The 18,345-nt window shown below is 39.2% G+C and overlaps 2 protein-coding genes across 2 annotated transcripts in view; both read right to left on the bottom strand.

Annotated features, from left to right (window-relative positions):
* The window catches only part of abcc5 (ATP-binding cassette, sub-family C (CFTR/MRP), member 5), a 36,240-nt gene extending 26,282 nt beyond the window's left edge, over positions 1-9,958 (bottom strand). Inside the window, exons 1-2 of the mRNA XM_053622689.1 lie at positions 9,854-9,958; positions 8,051-8,223 (exon numbers count right to left, since the gene is read on the bottom strand). Coding sequence (XP_053478664.1) covers positions 8,051-8,170 — 120 coding nt within the window. The 5' untranslated portion in view covers positions 8,171-8,223; positions 9,854-9,958. The remainder of the gene's footprint in view (positions 1-8,050; positions 8,224-9,853) is intronic.
* A 2,144-nt stretch (positions 9,959-12,102) lies between these two features.
* On the bottom strand, positions 12,103-17,695 carry rpl35a (ribosomal protein L35a). Its single transcript, XM_053622763.1, has 5 exons — positions 17,593-17,695; positions 17,079-17,128; positions 15,424-15,576; positions 14,201-14,345; positions 12,103-12,195 (listed from the first exon to the last, which is right to left on the bottom strand). Exons 2-5 carry the CDS (start codon positions 17,087-17,089, stop codon positions 12,172-12,174), a joined length of 333 nt encoding a protein of 110 aa, XP_053478738.1. The 5' UTR covers positions 17,090-17,128; positions 17,593-17,695; the 3' UTR covers positions 12,103-12,171.
* Between the last annotated feature and the right edge of the window lie 650 nt (positions 17,696-18,345).

Here is an 18,345-nt window from a genome sequence, read left to right as displayed (position 1 = left end):
GACAGACACACACACACACAGATATGAGTCAGCGAATTTTTTTGCTTCTGCGGTAGATAGCGTATCATTGCAACAACTTAACAGAGCAAAAATGGAAAAAGGAAGTGAGCAAGTGTGTGTAAGGAAGTGATGGGTCACATGTTACAGTTTAAAAGAAAGAGCATGACTCGGTTCTTTAAGCAAAATGGCAAAAACTGTTTGTTTGGTCACAAGCACTTTTCAGATAAAGGCTCGTGATTTTTCATCACACACACGTACGCACACACACGCACACGCACGCACACACACTTCCTATGCAAGTCTGGTTCAATAAGCCATCAACGAACACTTACACCACCCTTTAATCTGTCGTTCAGTTTTGAAGCGATCGTTTGGCCAAAAATTAAATTTACACAATTTTCCAATTACCTCAAATGTAATCTATCAACATGTTTGCTTTCCAACGTTTGTTCTTCTTTACCTGGCTGCTACCGCAATAACTACTATGTCCATATATGGTATAAGCTTACATGCTGAAGACTATGTCATAGTATGTTATGTTTCCATTCACAGCACTTTTATTATAATGTTATTCTTCTGCACTATCTGTTATGCCTAACACTTCCACACTAGAACTGAGAACTGCTCGGCGCTACACTGTCTCTTACTGTGCCTATTGTCCTGTTTTAGTAGTTACTGTATGGTCTTGCGTTGTTAGCACACGTGTGCACTTTATGTAGAAAAGTGTAGGTTTTATTTAGTTCTGTGTCGCCTCATGTGGTTAGTGTGTTGTTTCCTGTAGCACCATGGTCCTGGAGGAACGTTGTTTAGTTTCACCCTGTACTGTACCAGCTGTATATAGTTGAAATGACAATAAAAGCCACTTGACTCTTGACTTGAGACATTGTGGTCACGTGCACGTTTTGAGATTCCCATGAACAGCTACCAAATGCAAATTCAAGGCTTGGAATCAACTCCAGACCTGTTATCTCCTTCATGGCATGAAATAACAAGGGAACACACCACACCTGGTCATGAAACTGCTCATCAGTCAATTGTCCAATTACTTTTGAGCCAGACTCAAAAAAAAAATGGCTGTAATTCTTGAATGGTTAATGCAATATTTTTGTTAAACCCTGTTAAATTGTTAAATCTTGTCAAATTAAAGCTAAAAGTCTACACTTTAATCCCATCTTGATTGCTTCATTTCAAATCCACTGTGGTGGTGTACAGACGCAAAATTACAACAATTGTGTCGCTGTCCAAATACTTATGAACCTGATCGTACTTATGAAGTCAAAAGTAAACCGTTTTCTGTATTACTTGGATTGTCTCGGACTTACTGGTAATAAGACTCTTGTTCTTGGGCATTGGTCGTGCTAAATATACTCTTGGTCTTGACGGAAATATGTTACTTGTGTTGCCTTTTCTTTGCTCATGCACAACTTTTGACGAGAAGCAATACCTTCTTCACGAATGAAGCAACCTAGTTGAAGTAAAGGCTTTGTCTCGAAACAAGGGTCTTTCGGTCTGAATCGTAACTCAGTTCTGCTTTTATCTGGACTCGATCTTGGTTTCTCTCTGTGGTCGCTGGAACTAGGTCGCGATGGCCTTGGGACTGCAATTACCACGTACAATTTTGCACTCAAGTCTCCTTTACTGAACAGTGGACTATTTCAACAAAACAGACTTCATATAAAAACCATAATGAACTTTCTTTTACTTTCACACTATCCGTTATTACCAAGATGAGGACAGGTTCCTTTTTGAGTCTGTTTCCTCTCAAGGTTTCTTCCTCATATCATCTTAGGCAGTTTTTCCTCGCCACCGTCACCTCTGGCTTGCTCAATAGGGATAAATTTGTACATTTAAAATCTGCATCCTGTGTTTATATGTTTCTGTAAAGATGCTTTGAGACAATGTCCATTGTTAAAAGCGCTATACAAATGTATACAAAACTGATTTGAATTTAATTATCACAATAATAATTACAAAAATAATTCTAATAATGATAACAATGAAGACCCGAGAACTATGACCAGGCCAGGCTAAACAAGTACCTGCCTAATTCAGTTCAGTTAAGTGTTTGGGGCCATATAAGAAAATCAGGAAGTACAAAAAGAACCTTGTTCATCTGTTTTTTTTTTTATTTTGTGGTTCAAAGGTAAGAAATGTTTTCCAAGCATTAGAAATGCATTCATCTTAACCATATGTCAAACAGATCATTTTCTTTTATTTGGACTTGATCTTGGTTTGGCCTTGAGACTCCGTCTTGTCTAGTCACGACTGCATGCTTTGCACTGCTTTGTAAATCTGTATCAGCCTGGGAAAACCCTTCACATGGTGAAATTTGGACATTTATGTTTCTGTAAAGCTGCTTTGAGACAATGTCCATTGTTAAGAGCTCTACACAGATAAAACTGAATTGAATTGGTTTGGCCTTGAGACTCGGTCTTTACTAGTCCTGGAGATGGCGGACTCGACTACAGCCCCATTCCTGACAATGTCTGTACTGTTACAAATGGATTAGTGAGGCAAACATATATCCATTTTAGCTTCGGCTGGTGCAAGTGTATCTTTTCTATCAGTTAGAACAGGACATTGTGTCTTACATGCTTCACAGTTTAAGGGTAACTACGACTGCATGCTTTAGAAATGCGCATCGGCCTGGGAAAACCCTTCACCCTACAATATACAGTTCTTTCCTGAACTGAAATGTGTTTCTCTTTTGCATGCAGCTCAATCCGGTCGCAGTAATTATAACAATTCTGCTGCATTCATCTACTTACACAAAGACACAGATGGACACGTTTCTCGGTCACAACGACCCTTCACGAAGCTAATGTTCCACACAGCCAGTGGAAATAAAAGTCTCACACTGCATCTCTCACACACTGCTCACGCTATGACTAACCACTCTGACCAGAGGACACATTATGTGTGTGTATGCAGAAGTGAGGAAAAGATGATGCTTGGTCTCCGTGCCATCGAGACGTTTGCTTTCTAACGTTTGTTCTTCTTCCAGCGTAGCATTGTGCAAGCTGCATGTTTAAATCAACACGGACTGGGTACAACGTGTGGTGGCTCAGTGTTTAAAGGCTCTGAGTTACTGATCAGAAGGTCAGGAGTTCAAGCCCCAGCATTGTCAAGCTACCACTGTTGGGCCCTTATAAATGAGATAAATGTAAGTCGCTCTGGATAAGTTCGTCTGCCAAATGCCGTAAAATTTGTTTCATTTATTTTGTCATACAGACAGATTCTCCTGTTTTCTGGTCATGTGCAAATGGTTTCTGCATAGTGCTAAACTGACAGCTACTAGCTTTCCTGATTTGTTAGCTACATTAGCTTGTATTGTATTGTTCTACTTGTATTGTTCTCTGCTTGATGTATCGCTTTGCTTGTATTTTTCTCATTTGAAAGTCGCTTTGGATAAAAGCGTCCGCTAAGTGAATAAATGTAAATGTAAATGTATTAGCTTCGCAGCTGCAGTACAAATGTAAAACGGGAAAACTTTAGTTGCCAAATGTTTCAATATTTGTTGAAAGGGAAAAAATCGTTTACATTTCATTTTTCATCAAACTTTTCCCTCAATGTGGCTCATCTCTGTTCTGTCTCTTTATAAAATTTTAATCTGCCCTTTTTACTCTTGAAGTTAATGCAATCTTGCAAAGAGCAGATGGAAAAATATTTTTTCCTCTCAGTTGTTCCTCTCATGTTTTCATCTTCTACCTCACTCTGTCTGCATAGCTGGCCTGGTTAAAGCCTGACTAATCAGTTTGCCAGTAGTTAAAAAGTTTTTTTTTTTTTTAATGGCTCTCGGTTTTTCTTTCAGCATTGTTACTATTAGAAATTGTTATGAAAGTGCAGGCCTGGTAATTACACAGTAGGAGCAAAGGCCCAGTCTCATGCTACACACACACATCTCTGTCGTATGTGCACAATCAGAAGCAGAGCACACGTTATCCTGTGGATGTTCCAGTAGGAGCATAAACAAGCTCCAGTTAATCCAGAATGCAGCTGCAAGGGTCCTTAATAGAACCAGAAGAGATGACTACATCACCCCTAGCTTATCCTCACTGCATTGGCTCCCAGTACAATTTTGCATTGATTATAAAATACTACTATTGACCTATAAAGCACTGAATGGTCTTGTGATGCAGTACCTGAGCGATCTTTTGGTCTTTTACGATCCTCCATGCCTACTTTGATCAAAAGCTGCAGGCTATTTGTTGGTACCTTGAATAGCGAAGGCTTCAGCAGGGGGAAGAGTTTTCTCTTACAAAGCCCCACAGTTATGGAACAGTCTCAGACATAGACTCAGTGTTTAAATCCAGGCTGAAAACATATTTGTTTAGTCAAGCTTTTTGTGAAGTTTTTTCTTAGGTAAAGGAGTAGGTCTAGATGGCTCACAGGCATAGAGTGTTGTGGTGAACTGGGATGTTTGGATGCTGTCGCCCCCTACTCTCACACATTCACCCGGGTTTGTTGATGGTGGAGAGGAGGATGACCCAGGGCGCCCTCATGTCTGTGTTATCTTCTGGCTCTCCCTTTTAGTTATGCTGTCATAGCTAGTCTTGCCAGAGTCCCTGCTTGCACTAATGCAAAGTACATCGTCCTTAACCATTACAGGACACTAAGTACCTAATAATCTCTCCTTCTCTCCCTCTCTCTCTCTTTCTGTCGAGCTACACGTTACCAGTGATCCTGACCCCTTCTGTTCTCCGGACCTGCCCAATCAATCCTGATACCGTACTTCTGGTTGGCGTTCTTATCAATTAGAAGTCACTTGCTGCTGCTGAGGATAGCCCCACATGGTGCAGTCTAAAGATCATTGAGATTGCTGAGGATGGTACCACTTAAAGATGGCTTTGGACCTCAATTCATATGAACACTTATGCTTTGATAGTTTTAGGACTGCATTGACACAAACAGTTTTGCACTCAAGTCCCCATCAGTGAACAGTGGATAAGTTCAACAAAACAGACTTCATACAAAAACTGTAATGAATTTCCCTGATTACACAACTGCACTATTTGACCATGTAGTATTAACACATTTATAGAAGGGATTTATTTATAATTATATTATCCGTTGTCACCTAGATGAGGACGGGTTCCCTTTTGAGTCTGGTTCCTCTCGAGGTTTCTTCCTCATACCGTCTCAGGGAGTTTTTCCTTGCCACCGTCGCCTCTGGCTTGCTCGTTAGGGATAAATTTGTACATTTAAAATCTATATCGTGAATTTATATGTTTCTGTAAAGCTGCTTTGGGACATTGTTCATATACTGGACATGTCCATTGTTAAAAGCGCTATACAAATAAAACCGAATTGAATTATCAGAGTAATAATTACAAAAATAATTCTAATAATGATAACAATAAAGACCCGAGAACTATGACCAGGCCAGGCTAAACAAGTACCTGCCTAATTCAGTTCAGTTAAGTGTTTGGGGCCATATAAGAAAATCAGGAAGTACAAAAAACCTTGTTCATCCTTTTTTCTTTTTTATTTTGTGGGTCAAAGGTAAGAAATGTTTTCCAAGCAATAGAAATGCATTCATCTTAACCATATGTCAAACAGATCATTTTCTTTTATTTGGACTTGATCTTGGTTTGGCCTTGAGACTCGGATTTGACTAGTCCTGGTAACTAGACTGCATGCTTTGGTCTGCTTTGTAAATGTGCATCAGCCTGGGAAAACACTTCACATGGTGAAAGTTGGACATTTTCTACAAGTTTTTCCCCATCTTTTGGCTGCTCCCGTTTGGGATCGCCACAGCAGATCACCCGTCCTCGTATTTTGAATCTGGCACAAGTTTTACGCCGGATGCCTTTCCTGAAGCAACCCTCCTCATTTTCCGGGCTTGGGACCGGCACTGAGAATGCACGGACTTGTGCCACCCTCCAGTGGCTGGGGTTGGTTCCGGGACCAGAAAGCAAACAGTTTTTTCATCTATTGAGCTTACATTATGTGGAGCATCTCTTATACAAGCCAAGTTACTACTATACAAACGTAATGTAATGTAATAGTAATGTATTAGGAGGAGCGCATTAATATAAACCTCTGAATAGCCAGTGTTACTGTCAGAGATGCTGTTATAGAAAATTAATCGACCGTTCCTGACCAACTGGATTCGGGAATTCAATAGCACCGTGGGATGAAACATTTAACAGCCCTCAAAGGCAGGAAAAGCAAGCAGGATTGTCCGGGAACACAACGTTCTTTGAAGTGTTTCATGATCAGATTAAGAGCAAAACGGACTACATTCGGCTCACAAGCTCATTCTCTTTAAATCAAAACTCGACTGGTGACATTCTGTACTTTTGCCTCTTCCATTCAAATCAGAGAGCGCTATGATTCATACACGCATCCATGAGTCACAGTTTTATTAACCTGAACTGCTGAGAAATATCATTAAACCCGACAGGCCACTTTGCGTAAAAAACAACGAGGCTAATTGATCCAACTGAGAAACTCCTTGTACAATGACAATGCATCAACTGTGCTGCAGAGTTCACTGACGCGAGACTGCAGACTGTCTAGAATTTGTCATGCGCCACATAAAGCCACACTTATGTTCCCCCTCAGCAGAGGGATACTCAACGTGGCAAGAGATGTCGTAAGCCACATGCAACCTTCTACTGCTTTCCAGAAACTTCAGTCACTCCAATAATTGGAGAACAACTGCACAATGACAGGACGTCCGCATCAACTAAAGGCCCAGAGTGACGTATCACTTTCCATCAGCAGAATATTCTAAAGCAATGAATGAAAAGATCTGCCAAAACAAAGATATGTCGTGAGCTGGTGTGATCAGTAGTCTTTTAGTAATTCTGCCACGAGGAGCATGTGCTGATAATAATGATGATTATGATATTATCACCCATTCTCATTAGGCAGCAAAAGAACCACAAATGAGTCTCATTCAGAGTGTGAGGCATAAATGCAATGCTGCCTTAAAAATACTAAGTCTCTCTCTCCCTCTCTTAAATGGGACAGCCATCTCAGAAGTGCAATTACTGGCAAAATCAAAAGCTGTGTACTGCCAAATAAAACACAAACAGGGATGATATTAAAATAGTTAGAATAAAACATCAGTCCAGCCAGGATTTATCGATTTTCGATCGCAGAATTGAATGCAAAATCAAGCCAACACTGCAATATTCGGAGGAGCTAGCAATTTTTCAAATTCAAAGGAGCTAGCAGATTTTCCACAGATTTGGGCCAAGACGTGTCATGTGACGTCATCACAACGCACATTGTCGAACATGAGCTAAGCTAAAAGGTCGCTTTGGGCAGCTCGTTGGTTAAGATGTTGTCGTACATATTGCAAATGCACAAATGCTGTGCAGCAAAAAAAGCAAGAACGGGGAAAAAAAAATATGGAACGTTCTGTTCTGCATCCCTGGCTTTTCTGAATGAAAACGCTTTTCAAAAAATGCATTCTGCAGTGCAAAGACAGTCCCCTCCCTTCATCGTCCCTCAATCCCTCCTCACTCTTTCCTCCTGTTCTCATTCCTCCTTTCTCAAATGTGGTCACGTTGCACAACCACCTCAGGCAAGACAGATGGGAGGTGGGGGATCGACCTATCGGTTGCTAAGGCTGCTCAATGCATCACTGCAACTCTGCGATGCCATTGGCAGTCAGCGCCAGAAAGGACGGGCTCGGGTTATGTAAACAACTGAGCACAGCAGAAAGAAAGCAGCCAATCAGACCCTGGCCGGGCAGCCCCACAGGAATACTGAACAGTGGGGAGAGAGAAAGAGAGAGAGGTAGAGAGAGATAGGCTTGACAGTGCAACACAAAGAGAAAAAGGGCAACAGAAGACCCTCGCCTAACATGCTGACAAATCGCTGATTGGTGAAAGCGGACAACAATACGAGGGAGGGATACGGTGTCCGAACACAAAACAACAGCTGTATGTTCTTTAGCACTAACTGCGTATGGCCGCGTCAGCATCATCTCACATGCCCAAATCTGACACTTATGCTGAGAACACGATCAGGCCCAGAGACAAAGATGGAAACATTTCAGGAGCCCTTTAATAGATGTTTAACACTTCACACTGACCTGGACGTTGGTGAGCTGATAGCGGTCCACTTCGTTTGCTGGTAAAACCTCTCTGGAGGGAACGGCCCTGTACGCAGGACCTGCTGCCAGGCAGTCCTTTCCCAAATCATGTTCTTTCATCTTCTATTAGCAACCATAGGAGCGCTTTAATGGCCTCCACTCTGAGCTTTTATCTATCCGAGTCATCAGAGACGGAAGAAGAAAAACAAAGTGTCGTGTAAAGGGCGAGGAAATCTGTCCATAACTAGCTTATGCACAGCAAAACATTTTTGGTTATTCAGATATGTCATATATAGTACAAGTATGACTCCAAGTTTTAAAATATACTGACATAATAACAAGATAATAAAATGTAAAAGGTATACAAAGATCCTATTTTTGAGCCAGGGAATTATAATAATATTAATATAACACAATATACAATATTCATTGCATGGTCATCATGATGGCGCAAATATATCATCACTACCCCTGCAATCCGTTCGGAAAGTGATTGGCAGCATTTTTGTTGTTTTTTTTTTGTGGGGTTTTTTTTTCTGGTGTAAAGACTCCCAAGTTTTGTTGCCAGAATTTTCCAGAACTCTGGCTCAAAAGAAGAAAAAAAAAAGGATCTATTTATGTCTTTAAAAAAAAAACAAAAAAAACCCGCAAGTCCCATTTGGACGGCAGCAAAAGCACAGCCGACTTCTAAGATATCATCTATCTTTCTAAGCCCTAATAATAAATGAGGTACAAGAAAACATCTTTTTTTTTATTTTATTAGCACAATATTGATGCTGCAAATCAGAAACTAGAGGCTCTGTCACATAGACACCTGTCTACAACTACTACTACTATCTGAACACGGATTAACTGCGAATTTCTGGCAGAAAGCATGCTCTTTATCTAGTTCATATTCATGTCTAGCTGGTTAGCCTGAAAAAACGTTCAGCAAATATCATTTAACTCATTAATTAATATCCAGCATCAGTACTGTTTAGAGCAGGAGACAAAACAATATTTATTCACTAACTGTACCCATGTCTGAGAATACATAAACACCCGAGGCCACAAATGTGTCCCGTTTTCTTTTTCCCTTCAATATTTAATACTGAATATTAAATATTATGATATTTAATGACGTCCTCTGAGGCCCAACAGGACAAGTGTACAAACATGTCTAAAGGGAAGTTCCTACAGAGCGTGGACGAGAAACCTACACTTCCTCATTCACTTTTTCCATCACATAAAGCACTGCACTGTTTAATGTCTGATGGAAACACCTGTAATCTGACGTTAACTAGAAATAAGCTTGAACTTTGACTGTTTTCCTCATTTACTGATAGGTAAATAACATGATCATGAGCATGGACACAATAAGTTGATTTTCTCTTGCACCAGAAAAAATGCAAGCTTTACATATATATACATATACATATATACATATGCATATATATATATATATATACATATGCATATATATATATATATATATATATATATAAAGAAAAAATACATTATATCAGGCATCATCAGGGAAAATGGTTGTTCTGGCTACATCACTAGACAATCAGACAAACCTCAAATGCCTAAAATAAAAATATTTATATATGTACCTACAGAGGGATATAATAATCTACTGTACCATACAGCTGCTTATTTAATTCCCGTTATATTATTCGTTTGTTATGTTGTCCTTTTAAGTTTACATCTAAAACCATTTATTTCACTATCGGTAAAACATCTATAGCAAGGAATCACTATCGTTAAACGCTTATTTATACTGTTTCCGAATAAGAAAGACAGGATTCAGGGCAAGTTTACCTGTAAAATTCCTCCCGACGATCTGCAGATTTTCGTAGAGCAAAAAACCCCCCCACAAAAAAACAACTCGCTTATAAAGCATCCTACTTGCGCTGTTAGGACCGGAAGCATGATGGGAAATGTAGTTTTTATGACTAAAGGCGCAGAGGAAAAAGTGCGCGTTAAAAGACTACAATACCCATGAGGCACTACATGTAGGCATTAACGCGACAAAACAAACGACGGTAAACAGGATGAGCTTGTATTACACAAAGCTTCTTCCTATTACCTTCGGTGTTTTCATGCCATTTATCTTATCTAATCGGTCATGATGTTATTTTCCACGTTAGACACGGCAAACATGGATAAAGAAAAGGAGATAGACTTACTTCCGCTTAGTGACGGTGTTTACACAGTATATGATGTAAAACAGATTCCTACGGCTTCCGTTCCTCTGGATTAACACTAACTCACCACCAAACCCTTTTTTTGCCATAAAAACTGGTCAAATCATTGTCTGTACGTGTATGAACAAAGAAACTCAAATGGAAAGCACACAAGAATGCACTTGGCCAACAAAGCATTAAAGATGATTGGCTAGGCCTAATTTTTTTTTACATTTGACTAACTAAGAGGCAAAATTTTACTTTAAATATTAAGTGTTCATAGCTCTGGGGAAGCTGATATTTTTTTTCGCATTTAAAGCAGATGCAAACAATCCATGTTGAATAACCATGCACTTTGGTTACTTAAAACAAACCCACGCCTTGGGATAAAGTAAACACAGTTATATAATTAAAGTGTCTCAAAACTGTCAGTGATCACCTTCATAACGCAAGGGTTAAGTGCTTAAGGGCTTTAAAGTCCAAATATGATATCCAGACCCATGCGAACACCAAAACGTGACCACTGAGTCCATTGCGCATGCGCAGACCACTGTTTGACATAAGCAAGGCAGGGATGGCTGCAAAAACTTTACATCTGACCTTTCTGGGTTTTATGCAGGCATGACCAAGCAGGGGACAAGCTCAGACATCTGTTTTGTTGCTGGAATTGTTCACATATTGTGATTTTTATTCATTCATGACACGTGGATTCACTTAAAATGTAATAATTAAAAAAGAAAAAGAAGAAAAAAAAAAGATTTATGGGTCATTTCAAGGCAGAGGTCTATTTTAGGTCACTTCCAAACCAGACAGAAGAATGAAATTAAGCACGCATATTGTGAACAATGCAAGTAACGGAGTTCAGTTTCCATTGGAAAGTTTTTAACACAAACAGAAAACAAGTGACTATCAAATTTCTAACTCTTTCATAAGCCTATAAATGGTCTGCACTTATATTGCGCTTTTTTTATTTTTTTTTTAACCTTAGCAGTTCTACAAAAAGTGCTTTACACTGGTTCTCATTCACACACCAATGGTAGCAGACCTGCCATGCAAGGTGCTAGCTTGCAATCAGGAGCAACTTGGGGTTCAGTGTCCTGCCCAAGAACACTTCAGCATGTGGAATCCTGTGGGCCGAGAGTCGAACCACCAACCCCATGATTAGTGGACAACTCACTCTACCACATGAGTCACAGCTGCCCAGCAATACTGTTACCATATACAAGTGTGCAAACAATTTCTTTAAAGAACTACAATACCATTCTCCACCACAGTTTACTGCTCCGCATCTGTCCTCTGTTATGTGGATTTCAACATCAAAAACGACACCAGACTTACCACTCTTGCAAAATTATGTAGTACCTAAAATTGACTGAAACGGTGCAGGAGTTTGACGCCCTTTTGTTTTCCTCCAACAGTCCACTGTCAATCTTTTATTAATCCTAATTCCACGTACATCATTATTGCAGGTTATTTTGATTTGTAAACCTGGCAGTGTTATTTCAGTTATTTTTTATTTATGCAATATTATTCTGGCTATTGTTATAATACTGCTGTTATTATTCAGCACCACTGTCTTACAAACATTAAAATCCAATATACTGGTTTTTCTCCTCTTTACATTAAGACAGTGGTCAGCTGTCATTCAGCCTTACGCTATCCTACAGTCCCGATTTCTTTACAAGTAAACTATAATGCTAACTATGCTTTGTCTATGGTATCTAGCATGCAATTCAAACAAATACATTTTCATATTTAATCTCAGAATATGTGGCCGCAGCCTTATTTCACCTTCAACAGTGTAGCCATTGGTCCAAAGCGCTTGCACACCACTGATCTAAGCACATGCTTAATAGAACTGAACAGAAAACAGGCAGACAATAATTACTAATTATAATTATATTTAATTAGCATTAAGTATAATTATAATTAATGTACTTCCAAAAATATTCATTAGACACGGGAGGGGTACAGCATCTGAAACACAAAAAAAAAGGACAATTTAGTGTTCCATTCTAGAGCAATAGCAAATAAGTGCAAGCCACAAAATAGAAAGATAAATCTAAATTACATATACAGTACTATAATTATACACATCTACACCATTACAGCTTCTAGGAAAGTTGTTGTATACAGGAGCAGTGTAACTGCACCCTTTTCCTTTATTCAGGTGCAACAGCATTTTGTAAAAAAAAAAAAAAAATCCTGATCCAAGTGTTTAATTTTGCAGAGCAAAAATAGCCTACGCCTTTTAAGCATGACCAGACAAGTGTAAGTAGATAGAAAGCCCTCACATAAAACATGTATGATGAGGTCAGTCTGCATACGAGTGTGGCCCAAGTAGGCTTTGGAAGACTGACAACGTGACAGACTATCATGATGGTGATCAAGTTGGAGGAAAATGTCGTGTCTGTAGCTTTAAGGTCGACAAAAATAAACCGTGCCCTATCTTATTACGAGTTTCCTTTCGCCCATTTCCTTCTCTGACACAGCCCTTCCTCAACCGATCAATGATTATCCAAAAATTTCCAGAGCTCCTTTGCCTTCATGTGCTGCAAACTACACTGACTGCCTGCTTTGACATTTATTTACCTTAAAACTAAAAATGCAATGGTACAGTAACGTCAGGGCAAAAATAAGCAGAAAAACTACCCAACATTAGACTACCTTGCTAACTGACACCAATTTTGCCACTGCAGAAATGAGATATTTTAATGAGCCTGCACTTTGCATCCCACTGACAGTCATGAGTGAAGAAAAAAAAGCTCACTAGTGAACTGTCCCTCAACTGTGTGAGGGATCAAATGACCTATTCCCCAAAAACCGTCTGTTATTTAGGGACTGATACATTGGAAACCTAACCATAAAACGTATGTATCCAGAAGGCTGAATGGAATAAAGCTGGCACAGAGAAGGCATCTCTATAAAGATCTTATGTATGTATATAGTGGCATTTAGAGGTTGACCGATTAATCGGCACAGATAACAGATTGCTGGAACTATCGATTATCGACAGAAATCCATACGGCTAGTTTTTCCCGGTTGCGTCCGTGGCGGGAGAGGCTGAGAAGGGTCCGCTGTCATTATACAGTACGAGAGCAGACTCTAGAGGTGAAAATTTTCACTGACGAATTTTGTTGTTGTTTAAAGTGTTTTTTGATAAATTTCTGGATGTATCTATTTTTGTTTGTTATTTGCAGTGTTACTTTTTGGTTCAATTTAAACGTATCTCTCATCAACTTTAATATTTATTCAGTTAATATTTATTTCATTTTTAAAAAGTCAGTGCTGTTAATTTTTGTAATAAAGTTCAGCAGTATTTTACTTTGAGTGTTACATTTTCATTTATTAACAGTTTTAAAAACTGTTGATCGGTTGATTAATCGGTTATCGGCAGGTCCCGCCCAACTTAGTTATCGGTATGGGTAAAATCCACTATCGGCAAATAAATATATGTTATAGTCTAGACCATCCATTAACCAAAAACCAAGCTATTTTTTTTTTCTTTCATGTGCTGAACAATCAAAACTCCTTTGGTCTGCATGATGAGATTAAAAAAAAAAAAAAAATCAATATACTAGTGGCATTACTTTTTATTCAGGATTTCTACACAGCTGGCAAAACAGTGGTTTTGTTTGATCAAGGGTGTAAAATTGCCCATCCTCTCTCTTCCCCTGTCCTTCACAGTGACACCAGCCAGCACTGTAAATAACTTAAACCCCTCTGAAGATCCCTTCACACTCGTCAGAACTAAGCAGCTTAACATACAGAATCGAATTATGACCCTTGAGCCATTACATAGGCCATTTAGAGCAGCTCAGGGGTTTGGTTTAACTCCATGAACTTGGTTTTGGAGGGAACGTGAAGTGTAGACAACCCACCAAGTGCTGCTATGATCAGACCTTTCCTAACAATTTCATTAAATACCATGGGTAAGATCAGCTACTCGGCAACATGTGGCATTCTATGCAGGTCTACTTACCACGCGTATTCTGTGCCCGATGGCTTTGGGTGGCAGGTTGCTTGTGAACTTGGCACGCACCATACCACTGTTACCGTGAGCACGCGTGACTTTACCCCAGATAACACGGGTCTTATTGGGTTTCCCACCTGGGGTCACTGTAGTTCTAAGGACAAAGCACAAACAGCAATGCATATTAGAACAAACATTGGCATATGATTTTAAATTTCCTGCAACCAGTGAAGCCAAGATTATCCAATCATTTGCCAGCAATACATAAAAAATCAGTTCAAAAGCTTCAATAAATATTTAAATCAAGCATCAGAACGAGGAAGGAAAGGTTATCACAGTGGTTTTGACTAGAGCATGGATGATGGTGCCAGTCTGAATATTTCAGAAACTGCTGATCTCATTGCATTTTCACACACAACAACAGCCTCTAAAGTTTACACCAGATGGCACGAAACATGACTTCAACCACTGCAAAAACAATAAGCAAAAAATGAAACCCTGGACCTGCTGACTATGCTTCATGGGAACAGCAAGCATGATTAAATTGTTTTCTTTCCCAAAACAGAATATGGACCAATACAGTTCCCACAACAAGCGGCGATAAACTGGAGACAAACTACAAATATATATTTTTTAATTTAAAAAAAGGTTGCAAGATCATTTCTTTTGCACAATATACTTTAAAAGCTCAGATCCAAGAGATTGTGCACTTAAGGCTTTTCCCAGTACGCTTTCTGCGAATCTGACCATGTGCATGCAGCTTCAAACCTCGTCCTCTGTGAACTATGCTCATCCATTAACACCTTCTCAACATGCAGATGCAGATATGTTTACTTGCACGTCCAACTGGCCCTAAAGCAGCAGTACACTTTAGAACAAAAGCTCTCTGGGGTCAGAGATTTCGTTATTGCTGGAAATCACAATTTATTATATTAAATGGGTTTAATCCAAACCTCAATAAAAAGATGGATTATGTTTGGAGGGGGAGAGGGGCATTTATTTTACAGTTAAGGGGGTCTCTGAGTGCAGTTTTGTATGACGGAAGAACTATCTGAAATGGATCCAGTACATTCAAATTCGACACTTCGACTAGACTGTGAGCCGCACCAACATCATGCAACATCCGATTCAAATCAATGTCTCTCCTGCTCGAAAAGATGCGTTTTTACATAAAAATGTCTTGACAGTGGCAGACTTCACATCAGCAAGATGTGAGATAAGTGCACACTTACTTCTTTGCCTTGTAGACATAGGCACAGCGTTTCCCCAGGTAGAAGTCCACTTCATTACGGCTGTAGACTCCCTCTACCTTTAGCAGTGCTGTATGCTCACGTTGGTTCCTCAAGCCACGCTTATATCCAGCAAAGATCGCCTTGCACCACAACCTAGGACATGAAAAAACAGCAAGATGTGTCAATAAATAAAAAAAACACACACAAACAAACTATGTCAGCATTGTGTGGCATTCTGGGAAAACCTATCTGACCTGCCAAAAATGACGAAAATTTGTGCCTTGACCAAAATGTAGTTTCTCTGCCAATAATGTACTTTGACGTCTCAATTTTATGCAATTTTGTAAAAATATTTTCACCAAACTGACATGGAAACGTTTTCATTCAGGCCGCTTTCTAACCTTGACGTCTGCCTTCATGTGGCAGGACCAAGTTTAACAGACGCAGCAGTAAAGTGGCGATCTGTCTAAAGATGTCTAAGGGCATTTTCACACCTGGCTCATTTGGAGCATTTGTTATGGAACCTGGTGCGCTTTCTCACTTGGTTCGGTATGTTTAGACATATACAAACATGGCAACCGTGCTCGGTTCCGCACCAAAACAAGCAGTCAGGTGGTCTCGGCCCGACTGCAAGCGAACTCTTGAGCGGTTCTCTTGTAGTGAGAAAGCAATGTGACCTGACGGACCAACCTGTATCACAATGCATGATGGGAACTGTTACGTAAACAGCGCGTTTGTTTTTCTAATGGCTTGCAACATAAACATCGCGGTTTAACTTGGGCCGAAAGATGAAGTAAAACAAACAAACAAAACACCTCGCTGAAATTTGGTCTGATGAACATATTTCTGAACAGCTTTCAAACCCACTGAGGTTTACAAGGTGTTCAGTGAGCATCTCAAGGAGACAGGCTTTGATAGGTCTCTGGAACATATGAATTAGACAAATTATTATAACTACAGCTAAAAAAAAGAAAGCCACAATAAGCTCGCGGAGCTGCTGTCTATCCACCTTGACAGATTATCACTATGAGCTGAACCCCAAAACATAAACAAGTGCACTCTGACCAATGTAAGGACGGTTTACTCACATATGACCTGCATAAACACGTTTCGGTACACTTTGAAATGTCACTGTGTGAGAGTGCATAGATGCATGCCATAGCAAAACGGCCATAATCCTAATCCATTCAGACTGTAATCGGATAGCGGCTGATCAGAACAGAGACGAGCGACATCAAAGTGACACGGGACAAAATTTTAACACAGAGATCAGTGTAGTGAAGGGACGACAACAAGGCTGAGGTGAGACAGGTGAGAGAGACGGATGTGGATGATGCTGGTAAAGCAATGACTTTTGTTAGTTTCTTATTGTAAAATTATAATTCTTTACATTTTGGAAGTTTTTACACCCTTAAATTGACTAGGTTTAAAACGTAGAGGTCGACACAGAGAAATCATTTAAACTTTCCTCCGTTTCACTTTCGGAGTAGACTTGAAAATTCTAGAACTTTACTTGATGAAGTACACGTTAATGAGAAATATCAGTACAGTTCAATACACTGGCTTTTTTTTGGGGGGGGAATGTCTACATTTGACCATGTGAAAGCTTTTCCAAAGTCACCACACACACACACACAGATGAAAAAACAAATCACCTTCCAGGCATTGTTAAGTCTTTTAATCCGGTTACCAGCCCAAGGGATATCTGAAAAAAAGAAAAAAGAAAAAGACAAAACACAAAAGGTCATACAGTTTTATAGTTTATTGAGAACCGGTTGTCATCATCAGGCTCACTGAACTCACATTTCACACACTGCTCAATACTGACGCGTTAACTAGCCAGCTTTCTAATTTATTCTAAATATGGAGCATTAGTAAAGACCAACTCTACCCAAATAACAACACCTCTCCTTCTGTAAAAGCAGCACTGTATTTAACTATAATCTGAATCGTTCAGAAATCCGCCTGCAGGGAGCAGACACAGTAAACTCTCTCTCTCACTCTCTCTCAATCAAGACGAAATCTTCACCATCTTATCTTTATACCAAACAAAACCCACCAACCTATGAAAAGTAGACGTTTAGCTAAAGTTTTATATAAATATCGCTCTTAATATCACTTCATAACATGTACAAAAATGATATTTTAAAGCCAGCGGGAAATTTTTACCTGCTGGATACAGCAATAAAGATGGCGGAAAAGGGCGGCCGAACGGAATTCTGGGTAACAAATTTGGTCTCGAGGGTGGCTAAAAATGCGCCTGACTAAATTATTTTTTGGTTGATGAATAGCAAAATTTTTTAAATATATTTACAATATCATAAAACACACAAGTTAAAATGATGAATAAAAGATTAACACAAGAACATAATTAGAGCTGGAATTTATATCAATAAGTGCCAAAACACACAATGCGTGTATTATAGAAACTGTAATTGCGTATTAAATGGAACATTTTCAATAGCAACCAAATGTTAAATAAACTAAGTCATACAAGTAAGCAAAAGAAGCACGTAATAACAAAACTACAACCGTGTAACGATGAAAACTCGGGGATATTTCTATGTATTTCACACTTAAATTCACTCAAGTTCATTTAGGAGTTCCATTTCTTTATATGATCTTTTAGAGGCAAATATTATTATAATTATTTTAAACCATATACGGAATTGCTACAAACAGCAAAAAGTTACCCAAACCAGACACAACTGCAACTATACAAAATCACGAAATACTGAGAAAATATAAAATGATAGTTATTTTAAATAAAATAAATGAGGAGAAACTGAAAAGTGGAGATCTTTAAAATGATTAAATTCGTAAAACTTTGGTGAAGATTCTGGCATTCCCCCCCCCCCCTTATTTTCAGTGATTCAAAGTAATCTTATGGCATATAAACCATATTCTTGTGTTTGATTGGTT

The sequence above is a fragment of the Ictalurus furcatus genome, chromosome 4 (genome assembly GCF_023375685.1).
Source record: "Ictalurus furcatus strain D&B chromosome 4, Billie_1.0, whole genome shotgun sequence".
In the NCBI taxonomy this organism is placed as follows: domain Eukaryota; kingdom Metazoa; phylum Chordata; class Actinopteri; order Siluriformes; family Ictaluridae; genus Ictalurus; species Ictalurus furcatus.
Note: the sequence above shows the minus strand (reverse complement) of the source record. Positions and strands in the feature narration are given on the sequence as shown.